Raw genomic sequence first — 26,063 nt, 5'->3', positions numbered from 1 at the left:
GCGGCATCGTCAGGGAGGCCAAGGCATTGTCATGAGGTGAGGCAGTATGGAGTGCCGTGCCCACAGGTTGCGGTGCGAGCAGCGGCTCGGTGGCGTTGTCGTCGGTGAGATCAAGGTTGCGATGCGGCATTGCGGCGGTGCCCTCTGCGGTGCCAAGGCGTCGTCATGAAGTGAGGCGGTGCGGAGTGCAGTGCCCACAGGTCGCAGTGCGAGCAGCGGCTCGGTGGCGGCATCAGCAGGCGTCATTGGTGAGACCAAGGTCGCGATGTGACATTGCGGTGGTGCCCTCTACGGTGCCAAGGCGTCATCATGAAGTGAAGTGGTGCGGAGTGCGGTGCCCACAGGTCGCGGTGTGAGCAGCGGCTCAGTGGCGGCATCAGCAGGCGTTGTTGGTGAGACCAAGGTCGCGGTGCGGCATTACGGCGGTGAACTATGTGGTGCCGGCAGGACACGGAGTCTGCAGCGGCGTCGAAGACGTCGTTAAATTGCTTTTCCTCTGTTGCAGCACAAAACACACAGTCACCAGTGCTGCGGGCAGAAGAGCTTGAAGTCTTTGTTGTTCCTGAGACTTCGTGAGTAGGTGGCAAGCTCTCTCTCAAGCCCTTGGAGAAACTCAAAAAGCAGATTGCAGAAAGTTCAGTCCAGTCATTTCACTGCCCAAGACAGAAGCAGCCACTGCAGGCCAACACAGCAAGTCCCACAGCAAAGTGGTAGTTCCTCCTCACAGCTTCTCCAGCTCTTCTTCTTGGCAGTCTTCTTGATCCACAAGAGTTCTAAAGTTCAGGGGTCTGGGCCCCAATATTTATATCCCAAAATCCTTTGATCTCTTAGGCAGAGAGTGTCTGTGCCCAGCCAGAACCAGTTCTGGCTTCTCTGGTGTGAATTCCTGGCAGGAGGTGGAGATTACATTGTCAGAGGCAGACCAGGCCCTTTGAGTTGCAAGGAAACCTCCTCTCCTTTCCCCATTGCAGCCCAGGTCTATTCAGCCCGTTCCTGGCCCTACCAAGACTATCTGCAGCCACTCCTGCTCCCCAGCTTTCTGTCATCCAAAACCCAGACAGGCAATCCACATTCCAAAGAGGCACACGGTATGACTGAGCAAGAAAATACCTTCTTTCTAAAAGTGGTATTTTCAAACACAGAATATAAAAATCACCTTTACTAAAAGATGCATCTTTAGATTCTGAATTCAGGCATCCTAACCTTTATTTTCCTACCTAGTTCCCAGGGCCCGTTATGTTTATAAGATGTTATAAGCAAACTTCCCATTCTGTCCTATGGGGAACAGGTAGCCTTGCAATAGTGAAACACGAAATGGGCTGTAATTCACTATCAGGACATGCCACACACACCAGGGCATGTCCTACCTTTCACATACACTGCACCCTGTCTACAGGGGTACCTTGGGCCTTCCTTAGGGGTGCCTGACATGTAAGAAAAGGGAAGGTTAGGGACTGGCAAGTGTGTGCACTGGCCAAGTCGACATGGCAGTTACAAACTGCATGCAGACTCTGCAATGGCAGATCTAACTTACCTTTTTAGGGCTACTCACATGGGTGGCACAATCAGTGCTGCAGGCCCACTAGTAGCATTTGATTTACATAACCCTGGCACACTCAGTGCACGTTACTAGGGACTAACAAGTAAATCAAATATCCAATCATGGAAACACCAATCCATAACACAATTTACACAGAGAGCATATGCACTTTAGCACTGATTAGCAGTGGTAACTTGCCCAGAGTCCTAAAACCGACACAAACAGGTCAGGAAAAAATAGGAGGAAGAAGCAAAAAGTTTGGGGATAACCCGGTAAAAAGGGCCTGTCATGGACTGGCAGCAGCGCAAGCTCACACACGCCACTAACCTTTGCTCAGGGTGTCCGGCAGAAACGACTTCGGATGCTAAGCTCTCCTCCCCCAGCCAGCCACGAAACCCACAGTGGAAGCGAAACTCACTGTGCGCCCACGTACCTAGCCGGGAAAGGGGAAGTGGATAAAATAATAAATGGGTAGCGATGATTCGTTGGGATCCCCCGGGAGTCTGGTCACCAAGATGCGTAAGACAGCAAGGAAGGGCCCACCGGAATCATACACAACCCAGGCCGTGAAGAAAAGCACCACAGCAATCCTGCTTGATCAATAATAGTTCTGCCAAGAGTTCAGGACTGCAGCAGGCAGTAGTCACAAAGAAAGTAAAAGATCACGGTTGTTAAGAAGCACAAACCGCTCTCAGAGGTCCGCCACGAAATGGAGACAAGAAACCAACAAAGAACATCACAGGAAATATGTCTCTGTCTCTTGTGGCAATAATGTCCGAGGAATCAAAACAAAAGCAATTCGGAACTACATCTCCCAGAAACCTTCTCTTTGGGAGATCAAACACGGAATATCAGCGCAGCGCTTCTTCGAGCAGAACGCTCCCTGATAATGAGGTAAAAGACAAGCGATATGTCCCAGAACTGCCCTAATCTAACTAGCTAGGGACGAACAATCACTAAGGTAGAAAACGAAAGCGAGCCCGCTTTCGTTACTTGAGTACTTAGCCGCAGAGCGCCGTCTTCAGCCAAGCGCTGGGGGAATCACGGTTTTCACTCCTGGAATCTTCTTGCTTCTCGCTGGAATCCGGCGGGGAAACACCTTCCGCCACTCCGACCGACTCTAGAATCACATTGACAAGCACCGTCCGTGAGGATGGGAGGTGCTAATATGCCTTTGGTCTCGTGGCTCTTCCTGCTTGCCCCTTGGAATGCTGGTCACTGTAGTTCACTCTACCTCTCCTACACACATCCCCACACGCATACCATCTCCGAGATCTTGAAAGTAGAACCATTCCTCGTCCCCCGGGCACCACAATCGCTACAGGGCCATTTCCAACACATACCCACTGGGTTGAGAACAGTGGGCAGCAAACCCACTTTTACTTGTCTTGTCGGAGTTTACACTGATAGACAGCACTTGGTCAGATTGCTTGTAAACTGTGTACGTTAATGCACAACGGCATCATGGGGATTGCAGTCCACAGGCCTATTCTACTTGCTGGTGATTGGCCTTTTTCAGACCACAACTCCTGAGGGCATTTCCAAGAGCATGTGGTGCAGAGCGTAATGAGATAGAGATGCCTTTCTGCTCACTGCAGCCTCAGTCACTCAGTGCGAAGAGGCTCAGGCGATTACAACCATTTGTCACAGACTTTCTGTTTTTTTGCCGTTTTATAGAACACAAATTCTGCCCGGAGTGCTCTACATCAGATTAAATTAAACAAGGTCAGGTTTAATTTTTTCTTCTTTTAGGCACAGCGGCTTAAACCTGGTTTCTCAGCTCCAAAGACAGAGCTCTGGCCATTAGGCCATATCTTCTTCCTTTTCTCTTTTAAGTAGAAATACCAGAACAATATTTAGATGCTATTAGCATGTGGCAGTGCTGTGTGAGAAGTCACCCAATATGTAGCCTGGCCTCTTTAGGGTTATTCTTAGCTCTACCTTTGTATTTACATTGCTACAGGTGATCCCAGTGGAAAGCTGTGATTCCAGTGTAAAGCCTTCACGAGTTTGCTCTGTGGCTATTCGCCAGATGATGAATCTGTTCTAAACAATTATATGCACCGGGTATTTCTTAGTTCCAGGGACTCCTGCTACCTATGCAGCTCATTTTAGTGCCCACATAGAAACAGGTATTTGTACTTGTTAAAGAATGGTAATCCTCTCATTATTATATTTCTTCCTCAACCTTTTTCTGTTGCCTATTTTCTGCGACTATCACCAGAGCGCTCATGTTTCCCAGACCAATTGTAAGTACCTTGTCGAGTCCATGATTTATCTTTACATACTGGCATTTAAAGTTCTAAATGTATAATTGGATTATCAGAACTACAAATCCCAGAATGCAAAGAAATTGCCTGGACTTGAAGTGTGACTTACACATTGGACTGGGAAAATTTCAATTCAATTGAGCTGATTTATATAGCGCCTTGCTACCAGGGCCGGACTGAGAACACAAACCAGCCCTGATAACCGCAGTCATTAGTGTAAGCAGAAGCCCAGCCACAATGGTCAGCTGTAGGAATTATTTCCTTTTCTTGGGTCTGTGAGGAGGGAGAATCAACCACTTATGTCAGGCTATCTATACATGGTACCCGCGAGTGCAAAGTTTCTACAGCACTGTGGTCATATGGCTTCACAGTTAGACTTGTGCAGTAAGGAACCTTAGGACGTGCACTGTCACTGAAAGAATACAAGGAAGACAGTCTTGTCATTTCATTCTATTTACTGATACCTTAGCTCCCCTCTCCACAGAATACCAAGGAAAGTATTAGCCTTGGCCGTGAGCTACCAGAAGGAACGAAATGCTCAGCTTGAATTGAAAAGGCGACCTGGGGAATTATGTCACAGTACATCTAAAAACCCAAGCTGAAGTTCTGAAAGAAAGCAACGTTCTAAAGGGTCTATTTTGGGTGATTGTTAGAGCAGCACAACTGGTTTAAAAACAAATAGTGTACACTGGATGGCCTCTTTAAGGTCGAAAATATGATGAAAGTAGTGGACCTTAATACTGTCCTTTGATGATAGTGCGTTGGTACGATTGCGGTACTTCACTAAATAGTGGTTGGTCCATTTTTTAATAGAGAGAGAAACTGCCAGGTAAAAATGAGGGTCGAGAGTTTTAACACCGAGGAAATATTTCTAAATCAAATTGCAAACCAATGGGTGGTTGTAGCAAATTTTTCATTTAAGTATTGTTGTAGAAACATTGTTTTGCACCATTTTTGACTGAGATGGAAACACTCATATAGACCCTTTCGTTCTGGATTATTACATGAGTGCCCCTAAAAAAATAAAGGCTTATTTTTTGCCCAAATTCTATTAAAATTGTGCTGTGAATGCATCCATTGGCCCCACTTTAAAAAACTATTCTCAGGCCCCTTTAAGAAGATAGGGCTCACTCGCTTGCCTATATGTATTCAGGATGTTATTTCAAGTGGGAGTACTTGTGTTTTTTCTGGCTACTCTCCTGTATGTCTACTCCGTCCGACTACTTGATAGAATGTCTGTTCAGTTTAGAGCGTTGTTGTTTGCTGTGTCCCGTTGTTTGGCAGAGCAGGCAGGTCTAACCTGCTGTCCTTCCCAGTGGCCACATGGTATCCCAGACTCCCCTCAGGTGGAGGTGTTGTCAATGGCCGGCTCCGGTCTGTGATTGACGGTTCTCATGGAAACGGCGGGGTTTGCCTGCTCAGGACCCACCTCCAGTGTCCCTCGTCCAATGGGGCTGGCGAAGGCCGGGTCGGTGTGCAGGACGGTGCGCGGGGCAGGCTCGCTGGGAGGGCAGGATCCCTTTACACTCGGGGGGGCAGAGATCGGATGGTTCCCGCAGAAACCTGATCCACGACCGGCGGACATGTCTTCCCCGGGCAGAGAGATCAAGCAGGAGGAGGTGGCGGAGGTTGGCGGCGGGCTCGTCTTCCCGGGACCCCCGCAGGGGTCCCCACCGTGCATCCTTTCCCTCTCCCCGGAGCACATTGCCTGCGTGTGCGAGGCGCTGCAGCAGGGCGGCCACCTGGAGCGCCTGGCCCGGTTCCTCTGCTCGCTGCCCCCGGCGGAGCTGCTACGTGGCGGGGAGAGCCTGCTGCGGGCCCGGGCGCTGGTGGCCTTCCACCAGGGCCGATACCCGGAGCTCTTCAGCCTGCTGGAGAGCCACCCCTTCCCGGCCGCCAGCCACCCGCTGCTGCAGGACCTGTGGTACCGGGCGCGCTACAGCGAGGCGGAGCGGGCGCGGGGCAGACCCCTGGGCGCCGTGGACAAGTACCGGCTGCGCAGGAAGTTCCCGCTGCCCCGCACCATCTGGGACGGCGAGGAGACGGTGTACTGCTTCAAGGAGAAGTCCCGCGCCGCGCTCAAGGACCTCTACCGCACCAACCGCTACCCGTCCCCCGCCGACAAGCGCAGCCTGGCCAGCCTCACCGGGCTCTCGCTCACTCAGGTCAGCAACTGGTTCAAGAACCGGCGCCAGCGGGACCGGACCCCGGGCGAGGCGCACTCCAAGAGGTGAGCAGGCGGCGACGTGCCGCGCCCCATCATAACACTCCCCAGTCAAGTACACACCTCACTCACCCTATATATACTACCAGACCCCGGGCAATGTGTATTAAAGAGTACCACCCCTTAATACCCTACCTTAAAGTTGGTACTGCCCCGTGGAATGCGCACTTTACAAAGATAATACTATACTCTGCATATTGTCACATATTCATCGTACACGTGTCCCTATCTATTGTACCTTGCATGTTCTCACATTCATACAGGCCCCCGAGGGGAGGCACCTTACACGAGGTATCCCTCCTTCTACTTCCATGTGTGAGTATGTCACACCAGGCGAGACACCACTCGAAAGGTGAATGAAAAAGGTACATTTTATTCCCATAGACTGAAGTTAGTACCACCGTGTCCGCTCTTATTACTTGAGGTTCCCCGGAACGAGGCGTCTATAATCTATGAAGTGGGGGTACCCTGGGCACAGCGCTCTCCTTATGTACAGAAGCGCTACTGTAATTGCATGCCTGATAGGCACCTCCCCCGACCTCCACTGGAGGGGTAACACGGTGACAATACACCCTCAGTCTCGAAACGCAGAGCTCCTGCTAGGCAAAATCCCCTGCTTCCCACAGAAGTCAAACCACCGTACCCGGAGGAGGTGCATGGGCAATTCTGACTGCAGTTGTCCATTTCGCAGCACCCCAAGAATGCAAGGTTTCGCACAATAGTAGTTTTTTTCCGTTATTAAATGTGTTCTTAAAATCAAGCAAATGATGAAACGCAATTCTTTGTACAGAAAAAGGTAATTTTTATGCTAAGTTAAAATACATGTGCATCAATTAGACTGGGTGGGGTGTTGTGCCACCCCGCAGGAATCAATCTTTAGTTCTTCACTGTTGTGCCACATGAAGGCGCCTCCGGGCGCGTGAAATGTATGAAGAGCCTCCGTGGGCCCCCTCTAATACACACCTGAGTTTTTACCCCCGCTGCTTTCTTGTCTTCCTTTAGCCTGTCCTTGTCATCTTGGGTTCAGATGTCCCCTGGCGCACAGACTGTGCACTTCGCATGCACGCTCCTATGACAGAGTTAATGATTGCCGCGGTGCCGTCTGCCATCCACGAGGCTCGCCGTGTTTTGAAACTTGATTCTGAGGCCACGTTCTGCTCGGATTTCACTCTGGTCCGGACCCAGAGGATCGGAGTACGAAGCTGGCAGCACTGCGCCGCCGGTGTGTGAAATACGCGCAGGAGACGAAGGGGGCGCTCGCCGCAGATACCAGAACCCCATAGCCTACTACCCTTGTTATAAAAGTATTTTATTTGTTATCGTTAACTCCTACAGCCTCTTGTTCCGGGTAACCCCGAGTAGAGGCATCACAGGTCAGTGCAGGTTTTCCTGTGACCGGTATAGGGTGACCAACCGTCCGGCCGCCGGTACCTTGGGATGTCACAGGTACATTTTATGCGCTGTACCATTTAAATATTGCTGTTTGACCACCGTCGGCGCTAGTAGTGTTTGTTGGAACTCGTCGGGGCGGTGGCCCAAATAATGATTTTATATTGCAAGAAATGTGTATGAAAGCAAAAATTAAAACTCGCATTGTCATGCTGGCTTGCTGTAACTTCACTAGTCCCTGGTATCGGGGCTGTTTCTGTGACCGTGAACCAAAAAACGTGGCGTTGTGTATTGTTCTTTGTTTTTGTTAGTACTTAGTGTGGCCAGCTCTGTGGGTGAAGCCAGAGTGTGATCCACGGACCAGTGAGCCATTATGAGTGCGTGCGCAAGTGTCTGACACAGATCAGTGGCCCACATTCCGTGTATGTACATGGATTGAATCTGTGTTCTATGCAGCTGAGCACTGACATGTGGCATGGATAGCCCAGGTACTATTCTGTACATTTTTGTTGATACAGAATGGATTATGGACTGGTTTTATGTGAGCCTATGTTATGTACCTTCGACCAGGGCCCTGATTTTACTGAACCTGGTTATGCAGCATGGCAGAGAGCCCTCACTTATGAGCTTGGCAATTCAGCTTGCATCAGGTAGCTGTGAATAAGGTTTTTCCCTCTGGATCAGGGCCCTGTCCTTTGTGAGCCTGGCCACGTTTGCTTATTCAGCTTGTGCCAATCCCTGTTGTCCTTGAGTCTGGTTATGGGGCTCGTGCCTGAGCCTTGTTATATCTAAGTGCAGGAATGCTCTGTGCTTAAAGCCTTGTTTTTTGGAACACGGTTTTGTGCCATGGATCATGGCCATCTTCAGAATTACCTGTTTCAGATGCTGAAAGGAGGATGTAGAATGGTCCTTGTTGAACACATTTTTAAATGCTTCGAAAATTGCAGTAGTGGAACAGATAGATTGCTGATATCCTGGAAAGCTATTGCTCGCCCCTGATAGTGTTTCCAGAGGCATATTTGTTTAAATGAGTGGTAGTGGAGCTTGGTGCCACAGTCATGAAACTGTAAAGGGACAACATTGAATCAGTCAAGTGTTAAATGCCGAACTTCTCACTCCCACCAGCTGGGAAAGAAGACACAGGACATCTCACTGAATGTCCTAGACGTCTATTTCTGACCTGCACAATCACCCACCCATGTACAATCCACTGCAGAATGGCTTTACATTGAGGATCAGTCTAACAAAGATGTTAGAACCCTTGTAGGGATATTATTACCTTTCTCATACAGTCTTAGCTAAAATATTACAGGATGCTCATCTGCTTATTTATAACGAGCCCTTAGTTTTTCCAAGTATGTCTCAGCCAATAAGACTTGGCAACTGGCAAACAGAAAAAAAAATATAGCCACTTGCGACCTGGCAGAATATCCATTTTCCATGGTCTGGAAACAGAGTTGTGCCCTATTCCTTTAATTATGAGTCCATTGTTATGTGGTCAGTGCCCCATTCAACATGGCGGTGATAAGTGCTCTGGGGCAAACCTGCTTTGTTTTGCTCTTACTATGCAAGGGTTAATGTCTTTGTTTGCACTTGTCATCTTGTATTGTGGATTCTGTTCCCCAAGCTGAACCCTACCCAGCCTCTAGTGGTACATTACCCACTCCTGCCTGCTTCTTGTGGAAACATGGCTTGCACCAAATGCCTCATTTTGTGCTCTGCAATGCAGGTCTTTGCAGAATGCTTAACAGGCCTGCCATGACCTTGTGGGTCGCTGCTTTGACCCTTCCTCCTCTGGTGGTGTACTCTCGAGCCCATCTGGCTCAGGATATATAATGTAGTATTGGTAGAGCTCTTGGTTTGCCAGCTACTTTCCCTTGTGGTGCAGATGTCGGCCTGCAGTTGAGTCAACAAGCTAAAGTTCTCAAGATGGCCTTTCCTGAACCACATTGATGTGGGTGAGTGGTTTGGTTTAGAGAGGGGGTGTGTTATTCTCACAGTGATGCACAATATGAGTGCTGAGGGGCTTTTGCGACCTTCTAACCTGAGCTATTTGAATGTTGAGAGGGTAGTGTTGGCTTCCTTTGTGTGGTTAGTAGGGTCTTGAGCCCCCTTCCTCCCCACTCTGTGTCGGCTGTCATTTTCCTGACATGAGTTGAGTTTGGATGGGCCTCTTTCAGCTAGGGTCTTTTGCTAAACAAATGCTTTATGTGTAGCTAGAGTGAGAGATCATGCTATGATCGATTAACTGTATAATATAAACAGTGAGGAAAAGTTCTTGATGTTGGTAGAATCTTGGGGCCTGACGTATCAAATGATTTTTCCAATTTGTGTCTATGTGAAAACATGTTAGTATAGCTGGGCTAAGGTATGTTGATGATTGTTCTGAGGGCCTGCTTCTTGAGTTGGCAGCATATCCATTGCTTAACATGAGACCCTTAGTGCCCCAAGGTGGTACCCTGCATCTGTTGGGTCTTCTTTAGTTCTTGCTTTCTTTGTTTCCCTCTTCCTCCTCCTGCTTTTTTCTTTTCAGTGTTACTCACCTCAAGCAATGGTATTGTGTTTTTTGGCATATTTTTACTTTGGGGTTGGAAGAAGTCAGAACTTCGTTTCTTGTACTGTGATTTGCCCCATTGCGCCTCTACCCTCCTGTGGATCTCTCCCCACCCACAATCCCCTTTTTTCTACACTTAAGCCTCGCCCTTCTCTTGTGAGACTGTTAAATGATTCAGCCTTGGGAGTCCAAGCCACCTTGGTTGTACTCTGTCCTTTTCCATTTCTCCAGGCAGGCGTAGTCCTTGACTGCTTGTTTGTGCCGGAAGTGTTTTTGTGTTTGAATGTAACTTAAGAGTGAACCGCATCTGACCCCTTGAATACAGTGCTGACCATATTTGGGGTAAGTACAGGGTGAGGCCTAGGGTTTCGGAGCAGGTTCCTACTGCCTTACCCTCTCAGACAGCCTGTTTCTGTCAGTTTAGTCCTGTTGGTTACTTTCTGGTCCAGTGTGTTTCTGTGGCGAATGTCCACGTCCACAACTTCTGTGAAGGAGCATAGTGGGCCCAACAAACCCGTGGTGTCGGAGGGAGAGCCAGGCAGGCGCCAACCTTGTAAAATATTCATGCCCGGCGTCCGTAATGACAGCGTCTTTAGTGATAATAATACGAGCCGCGGCTCCGTTAACCCGCGGTGCGCAGCCAATTATTTTATGGAAAGTTGTTGCCTCGACGCATCGCCAGTTCACTTTTAACCCGCGATTAAACTGTATCATTATTTTATCGTTCCCTTTCAGGCTATTGGTGTATTAGGAGGCACTTGTAACACTGTAAATGCCTTAGAGCTTGTCGTTGTAACTACAACGCTTTATTTCCTGTCCTTCTGGGAGCTGGTAATTGAGCTGACAGCCAGCCCCGTCTCCCCACCCACCCCCGCTGCCTCACTAGGTCGAGGCTTTAAACTGAACAAAAAAAAACACAGCTTAAATCCCCCGCTGGCCAAAAGAGCACACCAACCTCTTCATCTCCATTCAGACAATTAGCTTCTGAATTGAGGGTGGGTCTTAAACAAACACACACTTAGCCCCCAAGAATGCGGATTGTTCTCTCGCATTCATGGACTCCCGGGGAGGGCCTTGCCCAGTAAACCTTTTTAGGGTTTACCAAATGTCAACAGCCATTTGGTCTTTTATGTTGCAGCAGCTGCATTCATGCCCAGCACATGGCTTTAAAAGAGCAGCGGCCATTTGCTGTGTTGAGCAGCCCGAGCAGCACTCGTCGGCGAATCGGCGTCGTGTGAGGCATTCGGCAGCCACTAATGTTAAGTGAACACACAACTCCAGGAAGTTACGTGTAACCCGCAGACCGCGTGCTCCAAGCCAACCAGAACTTTGATAGCTTGATCGATTCGTCATTACCAACTATCGACTCTAGACGATTGTTTGCGTACAGGGACCTATCTATATGTGTCGGGATTCTATTTTTAAATCTGAATTTAGCCATGACAATTGGATCTTACTAAAATTAGCGATTTTGGCTCTTTGAGCCAACACTCTCCATTCAGTGGTTTGTTGTTATTCTCGTTTTTTCTTCCGCCCACCACAGCGTACAGCAAGGGGCAAAGGGTGAGCCCACTTCAGCCAGTGGCAAACTTAACTGTGAGTGAAGACATTATACTCTTTCAGAAGAAACACATCTGTGCACAGTTAGTTCCTTCAGTGCCTGGGCCTACCGTGGCAATGTGTATTTTATAATACCCAAACACATTTTTAGTTTTAGCCGACTCAGAAGACCAAATATATCTTAATGTTTAGTAAATTATGCAGCACAGCTGGGCGTGATTCCGACATATAAAGTAATTGTACACGTGACACATTTACAAAGCCAGTGGATCTGTCAGCCTTTGCTCTTACTGTTGGAGGCACAAACAGCTATGCTGCATAAGAAACGTACCTTTAGTATCCACTACCTTTGCACCAGTATTCGAGTAGGCTATTATTCCCTTAAATGCACCTTCAGCTGTCAAAGTGGCTTATTGTCTTTTGCCAGTCCGTTCCTTGCATCAGTGTGCTTTACCCAGGGCCTAAGTAATGACCCTGGCAAAGGGATGGCCAGTGCAGAGAGGATGAGGTCTGGTGGGTAAGTTGTTAATCATGAAATCATGGTGACAGAATTTCATTTCTGGCTTTCCTGTTTAATCACATTGTGTTATCCTGGGCAGTTTGTTTAATTTGCTTCTGTCTCCACTATGGTAAGTAAAATAAAGGGCAACCCAATAACCCTTGCGTGCTACAGCAACAATAGAAAATGCAAACAAGGATTTCATTCAAAACAAGCATACAAACTTCTGTAAAGACAGCAGATTTAAACATTCATAACTCATTAATTTCATTGTTATCATTGCTTCCTAACTCAAATTAGGAAAATCTATCCCGAGGCGTATTTGTAAAATAGAACGTTTTTGCATTAAGAAACGAGTATACAACAGTACTTTGACCATAAACTATTGTATAACATATTTTCAACCTGTAATTGAATTGACCTGTTTTAAAGAGCTCTGTCTAAATAAAGTAATGAAGATCACCTGAGTGTTGTGTGCTAGAATACACAATCCCTACATTATCCCTCCAAAAAGGGAATTTATAAATGAGGTTAACCCTAGGATTAGTTCTTTGCATAAAAATGGTTTTACGAAGTTGGTCAAAGGCAATAGAATGATTTTTCATCTTTAAAAGTTGTAACTCTCATGTAGCATCAGATTCTGGTGAAATTTGAAGGGTATCCCCCGATTTAAATTAACAAACACAAACTGAAAACTGGAACATGGGTGGATTGCTTGAATTAATCTTGTCCATTGGCAATTTGGGCTACAATCGAAACTTTAGTTTTTTTTTGCTCACTATGCCACTACAAATGAGCACCAGCCTTATGTAAACTGGCCAATAGGAACAGTCCAGGCCAGGTCCCCTCTAAATGCAAACACAAGCAGCCCCAGATTGGCTTTGACCAGTCTGGGCCTCTTCAGTAGGATATAGCTTAAATTCAATGGTACAGTGAGCAGATCTAAATCATGGCATTTATAGGACTATGTATTACTTTTCCAAGTATGACTACTATGGCTGTTATGTATATATTTGCATTTCAAAAGCATTACTTTTAACTTGTAAATTCAAATTTGTAGGTCTTGTTAATAGAGGTTTCTTTTTTTTTACTCCAGCGAGTCTGATGGTAATCATAGCACTGAAGATGAATCCAGTAAGGGACATGACGATTTATCGCCTCATCCTCTATCTATGTCTTCCGATGGGGTTTCCAACCTCTGTCTCTCCGGAAACGCAGAAGCACTGTACATGCAGCAAATTGGCAATGCCAAGATCTCTCTCAGTTCATCACCTTTGTTCCTCAATGGCAGTTCTTTTATCCAGGGACCCAACGGAGTGATTGTGAATGGCCTTAACACCGGACAGTCGCAGTCAGTAATTTTGAATCCACCAAAAACGACTTCCAGTACTTCAAATAATGAAAGTTCATGCAACGGTACCCTGACGTCAGCAACAGATGATGTGAAGGACTTCAAACTTTTTCAGACTGCTATGTCCAGTTCAACAGTCTACAATCCCAACACCCCAACCACTTTTCCAGGGTTAATACCACGCAGTGAAGTTAAAACTGAAACCATAGAGGCAGTTGCCTCGCAAGATGGTGGTTCTGTTGTTACATTCACAACTCCACTGCAAATTAATCAGTACGGCATCCTTCAGCTTCCTAATTCTGGCACAAACGGACAGCTGCTCAACGGAAACATTGGTTTTTCATCACTCCAGTTGCCTTCTGTTTCAATGTCTGCTTCACAAGGTAACCCTTTTCTTTCTTATCTTAATCTTCTTTTCCAGCTATAAGATTTTTCCGGATTTCGTTTTTGAAATGTCATTGTTGTTTTTTGGGTGTGTGTGTGTTAATGCACAAATAGCAAGCAGCACAGCAAAGGATCAAAGATTGTCCCTTCAACCAACCAGTGTTCTCCCTAGAACCTGATTAGTTTGAGCTAAGATCTAAATTTCGTCCAAAATCAACCAAAAATATATTTATACGTTTTCTCTCAATACCAGTCAATGAAATTTGATCATGTGACAGAAACTTGATACTCTCAGCAAAAACGTAAATTAATGTTCAGGTGCCAGGAACTTCCCCCTGATTAAGCACAGAAATTCATTGAGAGGTAGATATCATCATTCATATGCACAATATTTGCTTCATTATTCTTAAAAACAAAAGTAAAAAAATCTGCGTTACAGTATTGGAACATATGCATGGTATAGCCCCGAGCCCTTTGAAGTCTAGGCCTACATCATCCAGGAAATTTAGCAAGTAAGTTCAGTGTTACAAGAATTATCAGACTAATATAAAATCACATTGATAATTTGATTCTGAGTTGATACGTTCTGGGTTATGTATGTTATTGCTAACACTCCATTACATAGTAAGATATGAACAGGATACAAACAAGAATTAAGGGCCTGATTAGGATGGCGGACGGACCCTAACGGAGATGGGGAGTTCCGACATAGTGTCGGGGGGTCCCAAAGGCCAAATTACAATGTGACCGCTACTGTGGCAATCGCATTGTACATGTTTTCCATCGCAGCAGGTGCAGCTGGTTGTAGCACCTGCAGCAATGGAAAAAAATGCAGGTTGTGCATCTCCCTGTACTATGTGGCAGGCACCATGCTGTGCACAAGTGCAAAACCAAAGTGCCCGGGGTAAATGGGGTCATGCTACGGGCCCCCAAAGTCCATCCCTGCCCGCCTTTCCATAGCGGGTGAACCGCTATGGAAAGGCTGGCAGGGATGGACCATCCTAATAAACCGGTGTGCTTGCATTTTACCCGACTGCCACGTTTCCGCCCGACATAGTAATCTGGCGGGTGGAAAACGGCAGTATGATGGCGGTGAACCAGCTACCAGCAGCCTGCCGGTGGCGGGTTCACCGCCATCATAATCAGCCCCTAAGTTTTTGCATTTGCGTGAATACAGTTTTCACAATCTTGTGTAGATTACACATCTATTGCATATTTTTGTAATTGTAGGAAGGACAGAGGCCTGAAAGTCAGTCACGAAATATTTAATCACATTATGTTACTATGTGTATTAAGCACTTTTAAAATGCTCCATGTACTGGTGTGTGAAGAAAAACGGAATAAACCCACTGTGTTTAAAAGAAACACAGAGCTTAAAAAACAAATACAGTGATTGGAGTTATTTATCAATTAAGTGTAACCCTTTCCGATAAAAATGCACTCATTCGAACAGTAGACATTTCGAGCCAATTTTCTCAAAGGCTTCAGACCTTCATCGGAACAACAGCATTTTGAAAAAATGCAGACGAAAATAGAACTCTGAAAGCAAACTTAGTCTGAGAACTATGAAAACTAGTTGAAATTAAATTCAAAGAAAGAATCCAGAAGTGTGTGCGAGGGTCACCGTGTGATGGAGAAATGCATTCTCAGCTCGAACACAGGAGAGTCTATGAAGGAAATACATTTCTCACCACAAAATGAAAAGGCAGTGATGGATATATGTAGTCTCAAGGCATACATATGGATATGTTCACTGCAATAGGAATTTAGTGTTTTAATTTTTAAAAGCCGGCGTAGGCCTTTCTGAGAGGATGAATCGCACTTCAGATGGTGAAAGCCAAGCTCACGAACAAGTCTTCTTCGTGCTATATGGTGGAGCATGCATGGAAAGTCACAACAGCTCGGGAGCCACAACTTTTTTTAAATTTAGAAATACAGTTGGCCTCCATCACCAAGTAGGTATATTAATACTGATAATAGTTCCCAATGGCACGCAATGACGCTTTAAAATTTCGTTATTGCTTTTTTGGGGCGTGCACATTTTCCACATTTGGAATTTTGGCTTTCAAGTCCACTAGAAATGCGAGACACTTGAATGCCTCGTATAAACGTTGCTGCCAGAAAATATTGGTTCAGTCTGATTGGCCTCTTTCTTTTTTAGGTCTCGCCTAGCGCAATGCGTATGCGATGCTCTAGGAGAGGGCCTCTTGTAATCACTCCAGACATTCGGAAAGCTTTCTGAAAGCTTGTGCGTCTGGTTGTCAAATTCTATTGGACTTTGCGTGTGGCTTTCAAAAAATGAAAGCACTCAATTGGCCAAAGGCGGGTGCATGTCCCACCTCTTCTTAAAATGTTCACTCCCATGACGTTTTGCTGTCTGGAGCAAGCAGCGGCGCGCAGGGTGCCGTCTGTTGTGGATCATGTTACTTTCCCTGGGACATGTCGCTTTCACCTTTGCGGCCGTACTTGTTTAATTTGGCTTTGACAAAGGCAGCCACAGGTTTATTTTTGTATCGCGCCTTCACTTTAACTGCTATTGTTAAAGTGAAAGCGCGATGCAAAAATAAACACGTGGCTGCATTCGCGCATTGGTGACAGCTTGTTATTTGATTACTTTTGTTACACCTGACGACAACATGTTACGTTACTTGCATGCATTTATTTATGCTAATGTTCGGAATGACAAAGAAAGGGCAAACAAGCAAGCGCTCCTCCACTGATGCAAACTTTACTCCTTTTGGCAGTCTGAGGATGACATTCCAAACAGCTTTGATGTTTGTCGCATACCAGAATTTGTTGGGCTTGTGAGGTGTTGCCGGTAGTGCGCTCTTTCACGTCTCTCATTTTGTCGTTATTAGTCCTTATTAATTGGGCTGTGGGCGTCGGGAGGCACACCCACTGTCTGGCATACATAGATAATCCGAGGCTGTTGTTTCTGAGAACGAGACATGTCAGAGCCATGTTAGTTTTGTGCGTTTTTTTAAGTAGTGGTGCGTTCTTACTGTTCCAAATTGTTGTCTTCCAGCGCCCATTAGAGGCTGGAATCCCAGGTAGCTTTCCCTCTGTTTCTCCAAAGCTCCCCCTCTTGTAAAGCTGAAGTTCTCTCCTGCATTCCATTTGTGATAGATATCATGCCCTGTAGTTTTTACACTGATTTGCAGAAAGCCTACATTTAACAACATGCCGTTCACATTTTCAAAAGTGCTTGGGGGTCCAGTTCTGTTGTCGGGGACTTTTAATTTGGTATTTTTGTTTTGTACAGTGTATCAGTATTCAGATTTCAGTTGCACGATTGCCAATCATTCTCTATCGCATATCCTAAATCCTAAACCATAATTTTTTTAAAGCAAAATAAATCCATAATAGATAAATATAAAGGAATGGGTTTCTGTAATTCCCTGCATCTATCCAGTCTCATGTAAATAAAAAAAATGCATACCGCTATACCAGAGAGGCTTTGCATCAGCCCTTGGCTTGTTCAGCTGCCATTCACATTTTGTTACATCCCATCACAGCATGAGACAGTGGGCCAACCCTCTTCAGCCATTGGCTTTCTTTCTGTATGAGTGATGGCATTTGTGACGTTATTTCTTTCTCTTCCGCCTTCCTCTTAGGGCGTGCACTTGTGTACCTCACACACATTACTTTATCTCCTGCCCTCTACTGTTGCCATTGCAGAACATCTCAGGCTGATCCTCCAGTGCCACAGGACTTACAAAGTCCCTCCACTGCCACAGGACTTACAAAGTCCCAAAGGATAGACCAATTGGGTATGCCAATGCTTGTTTACGGTGCAAGAGATTCAAACATCTTTATCTGCTTAGAGTGCAATAGCATTGAAAGGCCCTTGGGTGCAAATGGTGTTGGTCTGCTCTTGTATCCTCACAATGGAGGAGGGTGTTTCTCTTTGCCTTTCAAACCAATCAGCACTAGTAAAATACCACCCCGTTAATTGATTGGTTCAAATGCCAATGCTGCCTGTTGCATGTGGCCATGGCAAACAAGGAACCTAGCGTATTCTACATAAAAGCGTCCATAGAATTACACATTTTTATACTTTATTAGGTGACTGCATTCAGGGTTTGCGATACAATCCACAGGGGAGCGAAATTTTCAGTTTCCAAAATTAAATGTTTTCCTCACGTATCAAGTTGGTGAGCTTTTGTTACATTTTCACCTCAGCATCTTTTCCCAGTCTTTTTTTAGGTGGAGCCTGGGCAGCTCATGCGCTGCTCTGCATGCTGTATTTGAGTATGGACTTGCTCTGCCCACTCACCGCCCATATATTTCATTGGCTTGCAACATTATCCTTTGTAAATGCTGGCTTCTGGTTCGATAATTGTCTTGTTAGTCCCTCCTTAGTACCACCTTGTCTTCATTTGTAACCTCCCATGAGGACTGGCCCTTTTACTTCTGTTACACAGTATGTCTTATGTAGTCTGTAAGCACTAGTTTCTTTAATGAGTTTCTCCTACTGCAGACGCAACATGTTTTCCTGCAACATTTAGTGTGCCAAGCGCTTTTACTTTCCAAGTAGCCCTGGACAATGGCGGACGTTTCTTTGAAATGAAATCGGTCGCACATTTAGAGAGTTTAAGCAAATGGCATTGTAGATGACCAATCATTTTATTTATGTATTAATTATCAAAACAGATAAAAGGCATTGTCATTTACAATGCCAATAGCTTAAACTCTCGCACAATTGAGACCTATTGCATTACAAAATGCTTGTTTATTTTTTAATGCCGGTTTCTGTCTAGGGCTGTTCTCGGTTTCATTTGCGTGGACGGCCTTCCCCACCCCACCCCACCTCACCCCCACCCCCCTCTAGCCCAGACAAGAAGTGAAACACAATTTAGGTGCAAGCCAGGTGCGTATGTATATGTATATGTATATATGTATATATATATATATATATATATATATTGCGCTCCAACTCCTCCTGATTAGTCAAGAAGACAAAACAGCACTCGAAGAGGTATACTGCCAATCACGCTGATTTTATTTCGCGAAAAGGGGCTCACACAGACGCGTTTCGGCGTGCTGCCTTCGTCAGTGTGTGTGTGTGTGTGTGTGTATATATATATATATATATATATATATATATATATATATATATATATATATATATATATTCACTCCGATCTCCTGCACAGGCAATACGAGTGAAGGAATCACGAGCCACTCCAGCCGGGTAGGTTCAAAGTATTTTTAATGGGCACAAAAAAAGACGCGTTTCGAGCGCACAGGCTCTTGGTCACATGACCAATACAGACATATTGTTGCTTTAAGTAACATAGGATTTAAGGAAATGAAAGAAAGACTCAATGTTTACGTCACGTTGAGTTCTCTGATGTGCTTTAAAAAAGGTACATTGCATCATGTAAAGACATGTAAATAAATTATTTACGTAAAGCACATTTTTTATACCTTTGTGTTCTTATGCAAAACATTGTGCAGAATTAAGTTCATCTGGTACAAAATTGTATATATATATATATACTGTAGCGTCATGCGTTCTTGTGAACTGTAGATCTTTCATATCCGAGGCCATATCTTCGACAGCTTGTCAATAGTTACTCAGCAATGGCCCTATAAAGGTATGCATATGCCTCCACCTGGCTACTGTATTAAATCAGATAGGAAGATAATGTTTCACTCGCAGTACACGATTGATTCTTTCTAAAGCGTGCTTAGTAGCTTCCTGCCACTCCAGCAGAGAAAACATCTTTGGCTGCAGTGACGTGAATGCCTCTGTGACGGGCAACTGGGCCTGCAAAGTCTATATATACTCTCTTGGGTCACTTGGTCACGCAGTCAAGATGTATGTGTTTATTTATTTATTTTTTGCAGTTGTATATGGCGTGACACTCGGCCCAAGGGGCATTGGAACACTTTACAAGAGCACCAGCATTTTACTTAGCTTCTGAGAAGTGCATGAAAGATGAAAGTCCAGCGAACATTGTTCCTTCAAAGACTAACACTATAATAAAACCTTAAATTACAGAGCAAAACACATTTAAAATGAATGGTGGCAATCCGTTTCAAGCAAATATAGTTAAAAGGTATGAGTTGTTGATGTGTGTGTGAGAGATCTAATCTGAATGTGATAGCAGTTTGAGGATGGAGTCTTATGTATGTAAAAAAAAACGGAAATTCACTGCAACACCTTACCCCAATGTCATGATGGCTTGGGTAATAAAATAACCCTATGAGTAAAGTTTAAAGTTAGATTAGCTGGTTAAGTCATGGTACAATTTTTGGAGGGTCTCCCCTAGGCAGTTCTGGTTCCTATGGTTTTCAGGGGCTGATTGACTGATTAACCTGAACTAATCTACAATAAATCGAACCTATTATATTATACTGGATTCAAGGACTTTTAATTGTTACACCAGGTATGGTAGGTGACACCCAAACTTTAACCGCATCGCTGCGGCAGCTTTTCCTGCTGTGTGCGGCGGTTTTGAAAATACCGCGTTACATGACGAGCTCAGCTCGTCATCAGCGCACGGCAGGTAAGCCTCATGACGAGCTGAGCTCGTCATCAGCGCGGAAGGGGTTAACAACTATATCTGTAGGCCAATACATTCCATTGTTGGAGTTCAGAGGAGAAATTTGCTGTTTCTTGGCTCATGCTTGTTAAACTCCCCTTTCACCCATCACCAATGGAACTCAAATATCGCTGTTTCCTGTAGCAACATAGGGTGGTTTCAATGTTTCCAGTCACAAGGGAAGTCCCTGTGGCTCAAGGGGCCACAAAAGGCTCTGACCCAAAATTTGTTGTAGGGACTCCTTTGATGATGGGAGCCAATAACCAGGCTCTGCATTGTTACGGTGAACAGGAACGTTGATATTGAACCTCTGACCTTAGTTCGATCCAAGTTAGCAAATAACATACAAAGGACATTATGATCAGTTATTAGCCCAAGATCTGGTGAGCCAAAGTCCAGTGCGACAAGGGGCCAAACACAGGTGATTATGCCTCAAAGGTGAACACATCCTGTCTTCCGCCTCTGGAATTCTCTTGTATGTTTGTACCTGGGAATAAAAGAAAAAAACACAGGTGTGTCTGTGCGTTTGATTCCGTTTTTACAACACACCTTTTAGGCACCACCTGATTTGTGTGATTCACTCAGTTTATGCCTGTCCCATGTTGAGACTTTCACTCCTCTTCAGTGTGGCACATCTGTTGCAAATGTCCTTTTCTCATCTAACCATGGACTGAGCTTCTGGTGGGGCATGGCAATATAGGAGATAGCACCCCTTTCCTAAAGTGTTTGGTGGACCTAATACAACTTTGATCTGTCTTCAATAACTCACACATCCGAGCCCAGTCCACATCCGAAATAGTGGTCCCCAGATAAACTTTCTAAGCATTCCACACCCACAGTGGTCCCCTCATCGGATCAGCCTGCAGTGCCTTATAGGTCAGTGAAATAAGATGACGCCCGACCCCCATCGCCAATATTGTGCACAAAGTAGGCGAGGCGAACAGGACCACTGGATAAGACAGCCAAATCCCCCTCACCATGTTGGAAACACTAGCATAATGAAAGAAGTGCCCCGGGCCCAATGCAAGCCGATATTGCACTTCCTCAAAGGATATAAAAACCTCACTAGGATACAAATCACCCACTAACTTGCAGCCACCCTCACGCCAAGTATGATAAGACATAGCCTCTTCCTTCTGGCGTAACATAAGTAAGATCCACATTGGCAGTTCTGACCTCATAGTGGATATGCGCTGGGTGCCTCGGATTCATAGTTGTGCTACTGTCAGGGATGAACCTACGCTGGTATACATGCACCAGGCCCGACACCACAGGGCTCAGACGACAGACCAATAGCTTACAGATTATTTTAATGCTGGTGTTTATCATCGTGAGAGGTTGGTACGACGCAGGATCAGAAGTGCCCCTCCTCCGGCTTCAACAGCATAAACATATAAGGAGGCCCTCACACATACTATGCAGGAGCAGCCCTTTCTTCTTAGCTTACGGAAAAACCTCCAAAAAATGGCTGATAAAATTCCACAGGGAAACCTCCCCTCGGGTGCCTTGCTGTTTGGGAGCAACCGCAGGGCAGCCCTGATTTCTTCCAATGCATCTTCCACATCCAGTTCCTCTGCAGCCACTGCACAAAGCTGAGGCAGTTCCAGTGTAGCCAAAAAGGGATGAACCTGCACCACCGAGCTACAAGTGCCCATCTGTTGCCCATTCCAGGTGTTGCTGAACGGCAGCCACCACTTCTACCCTGGAGGACGCAATCACTCCGTCTGGCCTACCAAATGCATCATGGGGGCCAATCACCCAACCTCCGGTGCAACTAAGCCTAGCATCCCACTCTACTGTTCCCCCTCACGATGCAAGTGCTGCCTATGCTGTGATAAGCATATACACATCCAACCTATCCCACTTATCAGCTATACTCCTATGCGCCCTTAATTCTTCATTGAGTCTCTGGAACGGCCAGGTCTAGCTTCTGCAAATCTGCCAGCCCCCCCCTCCTCTGCACACAACTCATGCAGTAGCTGCCTGCGCATCCTGAACGCCAATCCCACACACTGCCCAGAGATCACTGCCTTCATGGTATCCCACTCAACTGCGCCGGTACTGGTGGAGCCCCAATTAGTCTGCAAACCGTCCTTCACGGACTGCAATAGCATACCTCTGCCCTCCACGTCAGCCAAGACATTCAGCGGAAATCTCCAATTGCAATCCAGTGCACCGATTCCTCTCCCCCCAAGCCATCTCCCCAAATACCGGTGCATGATCTAACAAGAAACTGGCCAAGTGTTGCACCCTCGGCACAGCGTAAACTGGAAATCCAGCCAACAGTGTGCGATCCAGCCAGCATTGGCTATGATGGATAAGTGAATGATGGGTAAAGACGCTAATCGCAGGTCTTTTGGTCCTCTACACGTCCATGAGCCCCATATTTGGCATAATGTCACACGACGACTCAGTGAAATGTGGCTTTGTATCATCCCTGGGAGGACCCCTTTCCCGCATCCAGTTCAGGACACAGTTGAAGGCTCCTAACTATATGAGTGGGCCATCAACCTCGGAATACAGTATCTCCTGCAGCCTGAAGTACAATCGAGGATCATCAATATTGGGCACATACATTTTAAGAAATGAAAGGGCTCTCGCATCAAGCCTACCCTGCAGTAAAACATACCTCCCTGCGCATCCGCCTCACATAACTAAGCATGACCAAATTCCTTGGGACACCCAAAGTAGAACCCCGTGGCATAAGAGGCATGTAACAATTAACCCTTCCTCTTCTTGGCATCCCTATCAATCTCCCACCCATGAGGTGCGTCTCCTACAGAAAGGCGATGTCGACCATATGACGTTTTAAAAAAGAAGGCTCTATTTATTTTTAGCTTTTATTTTGCGCCAGCTAGACCCGTAGCTATCGGAGCGCTTTATATATAATATGAGATCATTTGATTGAAGTACATACATATATACAAACAAAATCGTTAGGCAGTCAAGGTAGTTACAATGTGTGGACATTAGAACAGCATAAGTTAATGGAGTAAATCACATAGTAGACAGCTGAAACAATGAATCGACTACTGCAACGGGTCTAGTCAGTTTGGGTGTGAGCCTTGGGAGCATAGCCTGGTTTGTGTGTGTGTTGAAGCATTTATTGAGCAGCAGGTATTTAAGGTCCCATTTGAAGCAGGAAATGGAGGGGTTGCGCCGTAGATCGCTGGGGAGTGAGTTCCAGATCCTAGGGGCATTCCCAGAGAATGAGTGTCCTGGAGGATTTCTTTTATTGTTTGGGAGGTATGAGAAGAAGTGAGTTGGCGCTTCTCAGAGTCCTGACTTTTCCTGCTTTTGAAAGTTTGGTATCTAGATAGTTGGGGTTGTGTTTGAAGGGGTTTGTGGGTGAATCAAGCAGTCTTGTAGATACCTCTTCCTTTGATGGGAAACCAACTGAGGTTCTTGAGGGCCAGTGAGATGTGCTCAAATCGTTCAACACCTGTTAGCAGCTGTGTTGAGAACTGTTCATGGGGGCTGGGGGGAAAGGTCATTTTTCAAACGTTCCTGATGGATGGTGTTGCCTTAATCCAGTTTTGAGAGGGCTAGATATTTCATTACTATTTTAAAATAATCAAGGGGAAGGAACTGTTTGATTTTCTCGAGGTGCTTTAGTGTGTAAAGCACTCCTGTGGCTGAGTTGTTGTTGTTGTCCTTCATTGACATGTTTTTGACAAGGGTGATGCCCAAGAAATTTACGGAGTTGGAAAGTGTGAGAGACCAATTTAGGGCGTCCAAATTCTTGAGCTAATCTTTAATTGTTAGAGGGTTGTTTTAGGGCAGAAAATTTGTAGCTAAGTTGTGTTGGGGTTCAATTTTAAGTGGTGGGTGTTAAGCCAAGTTTGTATCTTGATCAGTGTGGCTTTCAGATGCAGGATGTCACTCTGTGTTTTCATTTTTTAGTAGATTTGGGTGTCATCGTCATATAGGTGATATTTGACCTCTGCTTGTTTCAGGATAACAGTACGTGATTCCATAAAGAGATTGAAAAGGGATGGGCTGAGAATTGCGCCATGGGGTATAAAATGAAGAACTAGTGTAGGTATCGAGTGGCAGTTGTTGATTTTTATTTGTTGCGAGCAATGCTGCAAGTAAGATGTGAACCGTCTTAGGATTGTGCCATTGATTCCACTGCGTTTCTTGAGTGTCTTGAGTAATGTTGGGTGATATACTTTATCAAAAACTTCAGATAAGTCAAGTAGGATTTGGATAATCTGAGGAAATGAAGGGCGTAAGGAGCACTCCGTTAGTTTTTCACGTTATCAATGTATCCACTGGTGCTCCGATTTATCAGGGTAGTCAATCCTGTAGGTAACTCGGGGTTATGATGGGTTTTTAGACCCGTCAAATCGGGCACTGTTCACTTGGCGCTCCGCGCCTTAATTATGCTTAACACACTTTTTTAGATTTTGTACTTATTTTTATTCTTATTTTTGAGTTTTTTGATTAGTTTCATTTACTCATGTATTATTTTCATTTCTCATAATACAAACATATAATTCAATTCATCAATTTTGTAAACATTATATCATATTTACATATTCAATACTTTGGCTTCATATTTACACAATGAACAGTACACAAAAATTTAACAGAAGAGCCCAATGCATTTTGGCGCCTCTACGGTGCCTTCATCAGGGGCGTGTCTGAAAATAAAACATATAAAATTGTGTGAGAATCTTAATTCAATGTAGTTCATGGGGGATATGTGACTAAACTCTATGGTGGTATCGTACCTGGTGTTTGTCATAACAGGTGGTTATTTAAATTTGCCTCACTTGCTGGACTCAGTGTTCAGTCACTACAAGTAATAATGAATAACCTGTGTTGGTTATAAGATTTTGACAGCATATGGATATTGAAATGAGTCTTGAAAAGACTAGTGAGGACATACCTGTATAGGATGATATGTAATCGCTGCAAGGATAAAATAACATAAATTAGGACTAAAGGTTTTCCTGTCCTGTATATCGATTGCTCAAACAACGTGGGTCTGAGAACCCTTACCTTATCTTCACCAGGAATGTTAATCTGTTTGGTGAAAAAAGCGCAATTACTAAAGTGTTTATGGGCATCTAACGATAATATCAATACACTCCGAAAAAACGGGTCAGTGCATACCTGAATTGCCAAAGATTTCCGCCGTATCTGGGGTTCCACTGTCTATCGATCTCCATGCACTGTGTGCCGAAAAAACGCCATTAAAACTCCGCGAGCTCCGCCTGGGAACGGAGTTTGTAAACATAAAGAAAGGACTTAGTCTTAGTGCTGTGGCCATTCTGATAGAATGTTTGGGCGCCATACTGGAATGCGTATAATACCGGGCTGACTACCTAAGATATTGGCTTTATTCGTTGAGATAAAAATATTTGTACAGTATTAATATCTGTGGAATATGTTTGTTCTTAGAGTCATGGCGATAAATTGTAATTTCATAGTCTGACTCACAGTTAGGAGTTGTCAAAAAGTGATCACTCGCGGTTGTACATCCCGTTGATCAAACTACATTAGTGGTCAACCAAAACTAGAATGTTAGCATATGATAAGATTGCGTTTAAAAAATCCCGAAGGGTTCTTTGTAGCCGGCACTCTGTTCGTATTAAAGAGTCAAAGATATATCTTGGAATGTTGTTATTAACGAAATGTCTCGAGGGTGGGTAGGTTCATGTGGTAAATTGATCATGCTAGAAAAACTAGAATATAGTGGAAGTGCTATCGGTATTTTACGCGCTTAGGGTGCA

General features: G+C 45.2%; 1 protein-coding gene across 2 annotated transcripts in view; it reads left to right on the top strand.

Moving 5' to 3' along the window:
- The first annotated feature begins 5,198 nt into the window (after positions 1-5,198).
- Positions 5,199-26,063, top strand: part of LOC147690316 (homeobox protein SIX4-like) — a 112,222-nt gene continuing 91,357 nt past the window's right edge. For both annotated transcript variants that reach the window (XM_086937952.1, XM_086937953.1), the window contains exons 1-2: positions 5,199-6,040; positions 13,133-13,770. In XM_086937952.1, coding sequence (XP_086794078.1) covers positions 5,205-6,040; positions 13,133-13,770 — 1,474 coding nt within the window. In that variant the 5' untranslated portion in view covers positions 5,199-5,204. The remainder of the gene's footprint in view (positions 6,041-13,132; positions 13,771-26,063) is intronic.

The sequence above is a fragment of the Lissotriton vulgaris genome, chromosome 9, assembly GCF_964263255.1.
Source record: "Lissotriton vulgaris chromosome 9, aLisVul1.2, whole genome shotgun sequence".
Taxonomy (NCBI): Eukaryota; Metazoa; Chordata; class Amphibia; order Caudata; family Salamandridae; genus Lissotriton; species Lissotriton vulgaris.
Note: the sequence above shows the minus strand (reverse complement) of the source record. Positions and strands in the feature narration are given on the sequence as shown.